General features: G+C 51.9%; 1 protein-coding gene across 1 annotated transcript; it reads right to left on the bottom strand.

Annotated features, from left to right (window-relative positions):
* Positions 1 to 2613: 2613 nt before the first annotated feature.
* On the bottom strand, positions 2614 to 2985 carry LOC132321524 (olfactory receptor 14I1-like; the record flags this gene model as incomplete). The annotated part of the gene is made up of 1 exon (XM_059835021.1): positions 2614 to 2985. A coding segment is annotated over one exon (372 nt), but the record flags the coding sequence as incomplete, so codon positions are not given.
* Positions 2986 to 13390: the final 10405 nt, after the last annotated feature.

Below are 13390 nucleotides of genomic sequence, written 5' to 3'. Positions count from 1 at the left end.
TCTGGGCTCTGCCAAGGTCTGGGTAAGAAGAGAGGCTGGGGCAGAGCTGGCTCTTCCCCCGACACAGGCACCAAGACCAGCAGGAGAAAGAAAATGGCGAGAGAGCAAACCTCCCCCACAAACTGGAGTAGGTGGCCAGTGCTGAAAATGGCTGATGGGAAAGGCTGCGGGGGGGTGATGAAAGTCCTGGGGCACCTTCTTGCTCTGTCCAGGCCACCAAGGGCACAGACCGGCCTTCTGCCTCCTGCTCCTGCATGTCTTGGCTCCCTCCCATGAGCTCTGGCTCTGCACCACACACTCATTGGAGCATGTCCTCACCCTGCATGGTCACACAGCTCATCTAACATTGGTGGTGTCCTCTCACGGGCACTTTCCAGCCCAGCCCAGCTCCTCCCCAGCTATTCCCATCTCCCCAGCCCAGCAGAGCAGCCCAGTCTGGGCTGGCCCCACGCCAGTGCCCATTGCAGGCTGCTGCAGAGCTCTGGGAGCTCTCCCCACTGCCCCAGCAGCTCTGACGGGCACAGCAGCTCCTGGGGGGCAGAGAGGGGTCTCAGCCTCCCCGTTAGCCCCAGGGCTGGAGGCTCACCATGGAAGGAGGAAATGGAGGTCAGTGGAACTACAGGAGCCCTGGTCTCAGCTCCAGGAGGTGTCCCCCACAGACTGGCTGTACCCCCTCAGTTCCAGCCCTTCTTCCCAGGCCAGAAGAAGAGTCCTGGCCCAGCAACTGAGCAGCTGCCCTGACCTGGTACCCACAGAATGAGGTTTCTCTTTCTCAGTGGTTCCTCCCTGCAGGCACAGAAGTGCTCCCTTGCTCAATAGCCAAGGACAGGGCGGGCAGGACCATGGGGTGTCTCCAATGGCACAAAAGGCAAGGGAGGGCTGCACTAGATCCAGACCGTGGGTTTACCAAGAGGGTGTCCTGAACCACTCCCCAGTCTTATGTCCCTTTGCCTTCTGGCTCCTCTAAGCCTCTCCTGGCATTGCATGGTCCTCGGTAGCCCTTGGGCTCCTCGGGTTCACCTTTTCCTCTTGGAGATTCCACCTTAGATTGTCACTCATTTTATGAGATGCCACTCACTGCCAAGTCAGACTCACACACTGTCCCTGGAGATCCCCTGACTTCTCCTGGCAGCTCCCCATTCCTCTCCAGGATGGCATCTGCCACCAGCCCCACTGCAGGTGGGACAGCAACAGGCAGATAAGTCAAAGACCAGTTGCTGTCTGAGTGGACACATGCAACCAGGAAGGGAACTCTTCTTACAGCCCTTGGTCCCTAACACATCACCCTGGGACTCTGAGCTTGTCCCCCTGAATCCACCAAGAACCCCAGGAGAGGAAAAGTCCTTCTGAGGGAGCAGCTCCTGCAGTGTATTCCAGCTTTGGAAGAGGCATCCAGCCTTCTGGCCCTGCCCTGAAGAGCCCCTTTGTCATGGGGGTACTTGCATGGAGGCCAGCTCTGATACAGTGGTTCACTTGCCTGCTCCTGCCTGCAGACACAGGAATGCCACTGTAGAGACAACAGGACTGTCACAAGTTACCCGAGACCTTAAGGGTAACACAAATGCAAGGGCACAGCAAGACAGTGAGGAGAGACCAGCACGGAAAAGGCCATGTCCTGCTGCTGTCCTTGGTCATGGCTCCAGGGAAGCAACAGCCCCGACTTGCAGGCAGCAGAGGGATTGCCCACCGAGGCAGCGAGGGGCAGCCCCAAGGGCAACCGGGGATGCTCCTCCATGGGACAGCTGGGCATTTGCCTCCTGAACCCCTCCAGCATGCTGGGGCTGCTCCCCAGCTCCAGAGGAGATGTGAAGAGATGGCAGCTGAGACAGTTTTTGCTGGTTTCTTTATTGAGTTTATCTAAAGAGAGAGCCTGGATCCATATCTACATGAGGTCTTTGGGTCAAGAAAAAAACAGGTAGGAGGCCAAGAATAATATTATCACATGAATAAAGCAAAACCAGAAATAATAAAAAAAGAAAAAAACCACAACAGAAAAATAAAGACACATATGAGGAAAAGTTAGTCCTGGTTTTCCCTGAGGTACAGTGGGAGCTCAAGTGGGAATATGGGCACCTTATTAATCTGAAGTAGATCATATTCAAATACTTTCCACAGGGCCTCCTTGATTTCCTTGTTCCTCATGCTATAGATAAGGGGGTTGACTACTGGAGGCACGACCGAGTAGAGCACTGCCACCACCAGATCTAGGAATGGGGAGGAGATGGAGAGTGGCTTCAGGTAAGCAAATATGCCAGTGCTGATATACAGGGAGACCACAGCCAGGTGAGGGATGCACGTGGAAAAGGCTTTGTGTGGTCCCTGCTCAGAGGGAATCCGCGGCACAGCCCTCAAGATCTGCACATAGGACAGCACAATGAAAACAAAGCAGCCAAAAGCAAAAATGACACTAACCATGAGAAGCCCGAGTTCCCTGAGGTAGGAATGTGAGCAGGAGCACTTGAGGATCTGGGGAACTTCACAGAAGAACTGGTCAAAGACATTGCCTTTGCAGAGTGGTAGTGAAAATGTATTGGCTGTGTGCAGCACAGCATTGAGCAACCCACTGCCCCAGGCAGCTGCTGCCATGTGGACACAAGCTCTGCTGCCCAGGAGGGACCCGTAGTGCAGGGGTTTGCAGATGGCAATGTAGCGGTCATAGGCCATGACAGTGAGAATGGCACATTCTGTTCCAAGCAAGAAGGTAAACAGAAAGACCTGGGCAGCACATCCTGAGTAGGAGATGGCCCTGGTGTCCCAGAGGGAATTGGCCATGGCTTTGGGAACAGTGGTGGAGATGGAGCCCAGGTCGATGAAAGAAAGGTTGAGGAGGAAGAAGTACATGGGGCTGTGGAGGTGGTGGTCGCAGGCTATGGCAGTGATGATGAGGCCATTTCCCAGGAGGGCAGCCAGGTAGATGCCCAGGAAGAGGCAGAAGTGCAAGAGCTGCAGCTGACGCGTGTCTGCAAATGCCAGGAGGAGGAACTGGGTGATGGAGCTGCTGTTGGACATTTGCTGTTTCTTGGTCTGGGGTTCTGTCCAAAGAAGGAAAAGACAGGAAAAAATTAGGACAGAAAAGCCACTCAAATCTTCATAGCAATCCCCCCCAGTTGGAATGCATTTCCCTTCTCTAGTTTGTGCTGGCTGAGTGTGCTGTGAGGACCAGGACCTCTGCCCGGGTGCTGCTGAGGAGACAGCTTTGCTCTGCTGCAGGGGGTACATGGGAGCTGGATGGGACAGCTCCGATGTTCACAGATTTCAGATGTCAGATATAATGTACCTGTCATTGAAAAGTTCAATATCTGCACTCATGACTCGGAAGAACATGGACTGCGGAAGAGAGGCTCAGCATCTCTTTTTAATAATTTTGTCTGTGTTTTTTCTTTTCCACAATCACATCTGGTGGGTGTTATTTTTAGGGGTAGAAATCCTCATTTTTATGACTGAAAATGTGAAGTGTCTTGAGATGGGACAGGCAAAATGGCTCAGCTCTTTGTAATTTAATGCAGAGTCAGGAGAGCTGCAGTGTCCATCAGTACTTTTCCCATCTGCCCTGTGCTTTCACTTGTGCTGCCTTGAAGAGGACTTCACACACAAATTACTCTTTTAAAAAAAAATGCTAAACATGGACTCTGATGAGACCAGAGGAGTCCTGTTTCAAAGGACAGCTCTGAAAACTCTTCTCTAGCCCAGCCCAGAGGTGGAGGTGTGATGGAGAGGGCAGGACACGACCCCTCCCAGAGAGAAGCAACTGACTCTGCGAGGAGAGTGCCGACCCCCAAGGAAAGGCTCCGCACTCCCGAGGATCCCACAGCAGAGCTGCGCCTTTCTGGGGGGCAGCTTGCAAGCCCTGCAGGACAGGCAAAGCAGAGACTCGGGGGTCCCTCCGATGGGAGGTTCTACAGAGAGAGTCAGCTCATTGCCCCGCAGACAGTGCCCAGCAGACATCTGCAGGGAAACACAGAAAGAGAGCTGCCTGAGCGCACCCTCCCCCTGTGCTTGTTTGCAGTGTCCTCCCAACCCCGTCCCTGTCTCTGCTGCCTGCAGCTGTCCCTGCCAGGAGCTGGTTCTCTGTCCCCTGTGTCTCCTCCCTGGCAGTGCTCACAGAGCCCATCCCACCCGCTGCCTGCTCAGCTCTGCCCTGCAGAGCCCTCCCTGCAGCAGGACACTGCCCAGGGGCATCTCTGGGTGTGCAGGCTCTGAGGGGAACATCAGACCAGCCCTGGCGAGGCTGGAAAAGTGACACTGATGCTGTCTGTGACCACGGCATGGTGATTTCCAATACTCCCCGCTTTATTCACCTCTAAGAGGAACAGACTTGGAATTTCAGTGCCTCCTCCGGAAATGAGAGATTAATTTCTATTTGCCATTGCCCACCCAGACAATCCAGAAGGGAAGAGTGAAAGACCAGGATCCTTCCCTTTCAGGCAGCCCCTGACTTGCTGTGCTTCCTGAAAAGTCTCCTGGGAAGATCCTGCAGTGATGTGGAGCTGTGAGCAGCCCTGACCCACACAGCACCCTCTCAACAGCAGAAGCACCCTGCCATTGCACTGGTCTCTCCTTCCACCCCCAGCTTCTCCCCACAGCGCCGTGGGGAGCTCCCCGGGCAGGCTGAGTGCTGACCCTGGCAGGCGGCAGAGTCCCTGCCCCAGCACCCAGCCCCGGGGGTGCAGGGACCCTGCTCGGAAGGACAGCCCTGGGCACCCCTGGCTGCACACCCACCTTCACACCCTGCAGCCGTCCCTGGCAGAAGGCAGCCCTCATGCCCTGTCCCTCTCATGGTGCAGCAGGGAAGCCCTGCTCTGGGGCACCTCCTCCTCCTCTACACTGGAGAACCTGTGGCACTTCTTCCTGAAAGCTCTCAGAGTTTGTGGGATGTGCCATCATTAGGAGATCTGCCCGTGAACTGTACCTAAATTGCCCCACACCCAGAGACTTACCGTGTCAAGGGCTGTGAAGATTTCTCCTCCAGAGAGCTCGCCTCTGTCCTCCCACCCCAGACTGCCTTTAACCTCTCTCTGCCTTGATCCTCTCCCCTCGGTGCCTGCAGGCAGTGCCCTCAGCCCTGCTGCGCTCTGCAGAGGAGCTGCTCCTGGGCAGAGCTGTCTCTCGGCAGTGCTGCCCGCTTGCCATGAGCTCCCTCCATCCCAGGAGCCCGGCACAGCTCAGCAGCAGAGGAGCAGCCCAAGGCGGCACTTTCTCTGCCCCTCGGGGCTCCCCCCAGGGGTCCCTGGGGCTCCAGGGGAACCTGCTGTGAAACAGGCTGGAGCAATCACTGAGGTTCCCTCCCGCAGCTGGGGAGAGACACTTCTTCCCAGCACTGACATTTCTCCTATCAGGAAAAGAGTCAGGCATGAGAATCACGTTTTGTTTGTTTCATCATTAGACAGGATACCAGGAAGGTGACAGGCAGGGATCTAATTTCTGCAAGCTGGGGACACGTCTTCAGTTGACTGAATTCAGACATTTCATTCTGGGTTTGTAGTCCTAGGGATAAAAAGACATCCAGAATTCTTTTGTCCAAGCCATGTCTCTCCTCTGAAGTAAAGCCTTTGCACACCCAGGCTCTTGGACACTTGATAACAGGTTCCCCTATGGCAAGTATGACCCTGCCTGATGCCACAGCTGTGGTGCTTCAGCCCAGATGTGCAGCAATGACCTCAGCCAGGGCCACGGACAGGACAAACTGGAGCCGTTACTGTGGGAGACAGAGCTGTGACCTGATGGCAGAGCTCAGTCCAGCTGGTCTTCAAGGACAGCATCCTCCAAGCTCTGCAATAACCCAGACTGCAACTCAAAGGAAACTAGAAAGGGCACCATAATGAGTGTTTACTACTTCAGGAACAGTTGAAGAAGAAAACCAAGGTACTCTGTGGTCACTGCTGAGTTTCATAAGAGCAGGTGTAGACAGAGCTGAGATTCTCTCTTATCCTCTTTGCCTCAGTGTTCCCCAGCAAGGTCTCGCAGGACTCTGTGACTCAGGGCAGGACCCTGAAGGAGATCAGCCAGTGGTGGATGGGGATCAAGTCAGGGGTCACCTGAGCAAACGCAACCCTTACCAGTCTATGGGACAAGTGGGGCGGCATCCCAGGGAGCTGAGAGGGCAAGCCAATCTCACAGGGATGACACTCTCCATCATCTTTAGAGGGTGATGGAGGCTGGGGGGACTCCCTGATGACTGGCAGCACCCAAACATGGCACGCACCTTTCAAAAATGCACAACAGATGAGCAGTGAAACTCAAGGCTGTGCTCCAGAGTGTGTCCATTCACTCAGATCCCATTTCTGGGTGGCTGAAAAAGGTGGTGTCTGGTTTTACTCAGGGTAGTGTGTGTCTCGCCATCCTCTTTGCTTTCTGTGATGAAAGGACAGGATTGCTGGGCGTGGGGAGAGCAGTGGTTGTCTTTTAACCTGGAAGTCAGTGAAGTTTTCAGCATCATCTCCCACATTATTCTTGTGCCCAAGTTAGGATATGATGGCCTGCGTGGGTGAGTCAGTAGATGGCTAAAACAACAGTCGGATGGTGGAGCTCAGAGGGATGAGGTCAATGTGTGGTACTCTGCCTGGAGGCATCTAGCTAAAAGGGTCCTGCAAGAGTCTGTCGTGCTACCTGCTCTGTTTCATGTGTTTTTAATGACCTGCAGGAGATGAGAGAGTTCATTTTCATAGCATTTGTAGATGCAACTATATTGAGGAGAGCAGAAACTATACTGCAGTCCACAGCTGCCATCCCAAAGGACATAGACAGGCCAGAGGGATGGGCAAAAAGTAGAAACATAAAATCATAGAATCATTTAGGTTGGAAAAGACCTTTAAGACCACCGAGTCCCACCGTTAACCTGACACTACCATGTCCACCACTAAACCAAGTCCCTAAGCGCCACATCTACGCATCTTTGAAATACCCCAGGGACGGTGACTTAACCACTTCCCTGCACAGCCTGCTCCTACGCTTGATAACCCTTTTGGTGAAGAAATTTTTCCTAATATCCAATCTAAAGCTCCCCTGGCACAACTTGAGGCTGTTTCCTCTTGTCCTATCACTTGTTACCTGGGAAAAGAAACCAACACCCACCTTGCTACAACCTCCTTTCAGGTAGTTGTAGAGAGCGATAAGGTCTCCCTGAGCCTCCTGTTCTCCAGTTCCCTTAGCCATTCCTCATAACACTTGTTCTCTGGACCCTTCATCAGCTTCATTGGTCTTTGTTGGACACGCTTCAGCACCTCAATGTCCTTCTTGTAGTGACGGGCCCAAAACTGAACACAGCAGTTGAGGTGCAGGCTCACCAGCACCGAGTACAGGGGGACAATCACCTCCTTACTCCTGCTGGCCACACTATTTCTGATACAGGCCAGGATGCCGTTGGCCTTCTTGGCCACCTGGGCACACTGCTGGCTCATCTTCAGCCAGCTGTCGATCAACACCCCCAGGTCCTTTTCTGCGGGTCATCTTTCCAGGCACTCGTCCCCAAGCCTGTAGTGTTGCATGGCGTTGTTGTGACCCAAGTGCAGGACCTGGCACTTGGCCTTGTTGAACCACATAGAGTTGGCCTTGGCCCATCAATCCAGCCTGTCCAGATCCCTCTGCAGAGCCTTCCGACCCTCAAGCAGATCAACACTCCCACACAACTTGGTGTCATCTGCAAACTTGCTGAGGGAGCACTCGATCCCCTCATCCAGATCGTCCATAAATATATTAAACAAGACCAACACCAAACCTGAGCCCTGGGGGACACCACTTGTGACCGGCTGCCAACTGGACTGAACTCCTGTCGTGGTTTAAGCCCAGCCGGACTAATCACCACACAGCCGCTCACTCACTCCCCCCAGGTGGGGTGGGGGAGAGAACCAGAAGAGTAAAAGTGAGAAAACTCGTGGGCTGAGATAAAAACAGTTTAATAGGTAGAGCAAAAGAACACTGTGCGGAGAAGCAAAGCGAAAGAAGGAATTAATTCACCACTTCCCGTCGGCAGGCATGTGTTCAGCTATCTGCAGGGAAGCAGGGCTCTATCACGCGTAGCGGTTGCTCGGGAAGACAAACGCCATTACTCCGAATGTCCCCACCTTCCTTCTTCCTCCCCCAGCTTGACATACTGAGCATGATGTCATATGGTATGGAATATCCCTTTGGTCAGTTGGGGTCAGCTGTCCCGGCTGTGTTCCCTCCCAACTTCCCGTGCACCCCCAGCACACTCACTGGTGGGGTGGGGTGAGGAGCAGAAAAGGCCTTGGTGCTGTGTGAGCCCTGCTCAGCAGTAACTAAACCATCCCTGCTTTATCAACATTGTTTCCAGCCCAAATCCAAAACACAGCCCCATACAATCCAAAACACAGCCCCATACTAGCTGCTATGAAGAAAGTTAACCCCATCCCAGCCAAAACCAGCACATTCTCCACCCCTTATTCCATACCATTTACATCATGCTCAGGTCTCACACCATCCAAAACGTTCTCATTCCCTATCATCGCCCTTCCCATCCTTTGATATAGTACACAGATATCCTTCCCTTAGTCTATGGACCACCCCTGTAAAATATTTCTAAAATGTCCATAAATGTCCATTGAGTTCATGTAGTCCATAACTTTGGGCTCCATCTGTTATGGTGGTCACTCAGGAGAGAAGAGGTGTTGTATTGCATGGAGTTATTGGGTACCACAGCCAGCTCAGGTCGGGTCACTGCTGCACTTGCACTGCTTCTTGTAAGGCTTGTCCTTCATTGGTTCAGGTGGTTCCTGCTATAGTAATTTCTGTAATATATAACTCAAATTATGGATTAGTTTCACCCAGAATTAAATCACCTTGAGGTACACACTGGACTTCCCCATTCTTCTGCATTACCCACCAAGTGCACCCAGGTCCTTGAGCAAAAATAACCCGGCGAATAGGTTTACCTTTTCCTGAGGAAGGAATAACCCAGACTGTTTTTCCCAGCAAGTTCCTTGTATGTACTACGGGAATCTTATCTCCTTCCACAGTGCGCAGGGGTTTTGATTGGGCAGGGCCAGGTCGACTGGCAGAGCCTCTAGTGTTAACTAGCCAAGTGGCTTCTGCTGAATGTGTATCCCAATGCTTAAATGTCCCAGCACCCATTGCTTTCAGTGTCGTTTTTAACAGTGCGTTGTATCGTTCCATTTTCCCGGAGGCTGGTGCATGGTAGGGGATGTGATACATGCAGTCAATGCCATGCTCCTTGGCCCAGGTGTTAATGAGGTTGTTTCGGAAATGAGTCCCATTGTCGGATTCAATTCTTTTAGGGGTGACGTGTCGCCATAAAACTTGCTTTTCAAGGCCCAAGATGTTCCGGGCAGTGGCATGGGTCACAGGGTATGTTTCCATCCATCCGGTAGTTGCTTCCACCATTGTAAGCACATGCTGCTTCCCGTGGCGGGTTCGTGGTAGTGTGATATAATCAACCTGCCAGGCTTCCCCGTATTGATATTTCAGCCATCGCCCTATACCAAAAAGGCTTTAGCTGCTTAGTGTGTTTGATTATGGCACATGTTTCACATTCATGGATAACCTGTGCAATGGCATCAATGGTCAAGTCCACCCCTCGACCACGAGCCCATTTGTATGTTGCATCCCTTCCTAAATGTCCTGATGTGTCATGGGCCCATCGAGCTACAAATAGCTCACCCTTATGTTCCCAATCCAGATCCACCTGAGCCACTTCAATTCTAGCAGCTTGGTCCACCCGCTCATTGTTTCAATGTTCTTCAGTGGCACGACTCTTGGGTATGTGAGCATCTACATGACGTACTTTTACAACCAGGTTCTCTATCCGAGCAGCAATATCTTGCCATAATTCAGCAGCCCAGATGGGCTTACCTCTGCGCTGCCAGTTGCTCTGCTTCCATTGCTGTAGCCACCCCCACAGGGCATTTGCCACCATCCATGAGTCCGTATAGAGATAAAGTACTGGCCATTTCCCTCGTTCAGCAATATCTAAAGCCAGCTGAATGGCTTTCACCTCTGCAAACTGACTCGATTCACCTTGTCCTTCAGCAGTTTCTGCAACTTGTCGCGTAGGACTCCACACAGCAGCTTTCCACCTTCGATGTTTTCCCACAATACGACAGGATCCATCTGTAAACAGGGCATATTGCTTCTCAGTCTCTGATAATTCATTATACAGAGGGGCCTCTTCAGCACGAGTCACCTCCTCTGGTGACACTCCGAAGTTTTGGCCCTCTGGCCAGTCCATGATCACTTCCAGGATTCCCGGGCGGTCGGGGTTTCCCATCCGAGCTCGTTGCGTTATCAGTGCGACCCACTTACTCCATGTAGCATCAGTTGCGTGATGCGTAGAGGGGATCTTCCCTTTGAACATCAGCCCAGCACAGGCAATCGAGGGGCCAAAAGGAGCTGTGCTTCAGTACCAACTACTTCCGAAGCAGCTCAAATTCCTTCATATGCTGCTAATATTTCTTTTTCAGTTGGAGTGTAACGGGCTTCAGATCCCCTATATCCCCGGCTCCAAAACCCTAGAGGTCGACCTCGAGTCTCCCCAGGTGCTTTCTGCCAGAGGCTCCAGGTGGGGCCGTTATCCCCGGCTGAGGTGTAAAGTACATTTTTCACATCTTGCCCTGTCCGGACTGGCCCAAGCGCTACTGCACGAACTATCTCCCATTTAATTTGTTCAAAGGCTTGCTGCTGTTCAGGGCCCCATTCAAAGTCGTTCTTCTTCCGCGTCACTCGATAGAGAGGGCTCACGATCAGACTATAACTTGGAATATGCATTCTCCAGAAACCCACAACACCTAAGAAAGCTTGTGTTTCCTTTTTGTTAGTTGGTGGAGACATGGCTGTTATTTTATTGATCACATCCATTGGGATATGGCGACGCCCATCCTGCCATTTTATTCCTAAAAACTGAATTTCCTGTGCAGGCCCTTTGACCTTACTTTGTTTTATAGCAAAACCAGCTTTCAGGAGAATCTGGATTATTCTTCTCCCCTTCTCAAACGCTTCCTCCACTGTGTTGCCCCACACAATGATGTCATCAATATACTGCAGGTGTTCGGGAGCTTTGCCTTGTTCCAGTGCAGTCTGTATCAACCCATGACAAATGGTAGGACTATGTTTCCACCCCTGGGGCAGTCGATTCCAGGTGTACTGGATACCCCTCCATGTGAAAGCAAACTGTGGCCTGCACTCTGCTGCCAGAGGGATCGAGAAGAACGCATTGGCGATATCTATTGTTGCATACCATTTGGCAGCCTTTGACTCCAGTTCATATTGAAGTTCTAGCATGTCTGGTACGGCAGCACTCAGCGGCGGTGTGACTTCATTCAGGCCTCGATAGTCCACTGTTAACCACCACTCTCCGTTAGATTTTTGCACAGGCCATATGGGACTATTAAAGGGTGAATGAGTCTTACTGATCACTCCTTGACTTTCCAGTTGACGGATCAAGTTGTGGATGGGAACCAGGGAGTCTCGATTGGTGTGATATTGTTGCCGGTGTACTGTCATGGTAGCAATTGGCACCTGCTGTTCTTTAACTTGCAGCAACCCCACCACAGAAGGATCCTCTGAGAGACCAGGCAAGCTAGACAGCTGTTTAATTTCCTCCGTACTCAAAGCAGCTATACCAAAAGCCCACCGGTACCCTTTTGGGTCTCTGAAGTACCATCTCCTGAGATAGTCTATGACAAGGATGCACGGAGCCTCTGGACCAGTCACAATAGGGTGCTTTTGCCACTCATTCCCAGTTAGGCTTACTTCAGCCTCCAACACAGACAGTTCGTGGGATCCCCCTGTCACTCCAGAAATACAGATGGATTCCGCCCCCTTGTAATCTGATGGAATTAAAGTACACTGGGCACCGGTGTCCACTAGAGCTTTACACTCCCGTGGGGCTGATGTGCCAGGCCATCGAATCCACACAGTCCAGTAAAGCCGATTGTCCCTTTCCTCCGCCTGGCCGAAAGCAGGGCCCCTCTACTCCTGGTCTGAGTCTTCATTACTTGGTTTCTGTAAGTGCATAACAGAGGTCCCTTCATCAGGATCAAAAGTACCGTCAGCCCTTCTACTCTGCCCAACAGACACTGGAGCAGTCATTTTCCTGGATGGATGCATTTTGGCTGTTGTTTTCCCTTGTAGTTCCTGCACCCGAGCTTCTAGTCTCCAGGTGGGTTGACCATCCCACTTCCTCATGTCCTCCCCCTGGTCACGCAGGAAGAACCACAGGGTTGCACGTGGTGTGCGCCACCGGTACCCTTTCGCTTGAACAGGAAAAGGCTGACTCTGAATAGCTGAGGCTTTGGTTGGAGTGGATGAGGAAAACCTACCCTTCTCAGCTTGCTCAAACATGTTTTGAGTCAGTCTGTGTCTGTCCGCAGCCGAGACACAATCACACATGGAGGGAGCAAGGTTATCTTCGTATTCTCGGAGTTGCCTGGCCAGTTCATCTATAGTTGGTGCCTCAATGTCTGTCCAGTTCATTATCGCCAGGGTGTGGGTGTAAGATGTTGCTGCATTTCGTACAAACTTTTGCCACATGGACCGTTTGCATTGGATTTCATCCGGGTCTTTGCATGCCTGGTCATTATAGATCACCTCCAACACGGCTAATTCCCTCAGATACTGGATGCCCCCCTCAATGTTGGTCCATTTCCTTCGAGATTTTGCGAGTTCTTCCTTGAAGGGATACCTGTCCTTCACACTTGACAGGAGTCTCTGCCAAAGACTGAGGACTCTTGCCTTTTTTCCAATACCTTTGTCAATGGCCTTGTCCTTAGCAAGGGATCCCAGCTGCCGGGCTTCCTTACCCTCCAATTCCTGACTACTGGCCCCAATATCCCAGCATCGAAGCAACCAGCTGAGAATTAGCTCACCTGGTTGACGGCTAAAATCTTTTTGCATATCTCGCAGCTCACTTAGGGATAGGGAGCGGGTGGTTTCCGTTTCATTGATTATCTCAGCCTCTTCCTCCTGTTCCTGTGGCTGCTCTGCTGCAGAAGAGGCTGCCTCTTCTGATTCTTTTTCCCTCTTAGGAGAAGCTTCTTCATCCCTTACTAAACGAGCTGATTTCCGCTTCCACTGTTTCTTTTTAGTTATAGGGGCGACGAATACAGTGCCTGATCTCTTTCCCCTCTCTTCTCCCTGAGGGTGCTGCATAGTATCAAGCAGTGTTTGGTAGATGCTGGCGAGGGCCCAGCACAGCACGGTAAGTTGTGCCTCTCTGGAGTAGCCATGGCATTTTTTTTTCAAACATTCTACCACTTCATCAGGATCCTGTAGTTGTTCAGGGGTGAAAGTCCAGATCATTGGAGGTGAGAAGTTCTCTAGATACCTGCCCATATTTTCCCACATGCCGTGCCACCCATGACCATACTCTCGTGGAACCTGGGTCATATTCCTAAATTGCTTGTTGACCTTAGAGAAAACT

This window comes from Gavia stellata, unplaced genomic scaffold, assembly GCF_030936135.1.
Source record: "Gavia stellata isolate bGavSte3 unplaced genomic scaffold, bGavSte3.hap2 HAP2_SCAFFOLD_42, whole genome shotgun sequence".
Lineage (NCBI taxonomy): Eukaryota > Metazoa > Chordata > Aves > Gaviiformes > Gaviidae > Gavia > Gavia stellata.
The sequence above is the reverse complement of the archived record's forward strand: the minus strand, read 5'-3'. Positions and strand labels throughout refer to the sequence as shown.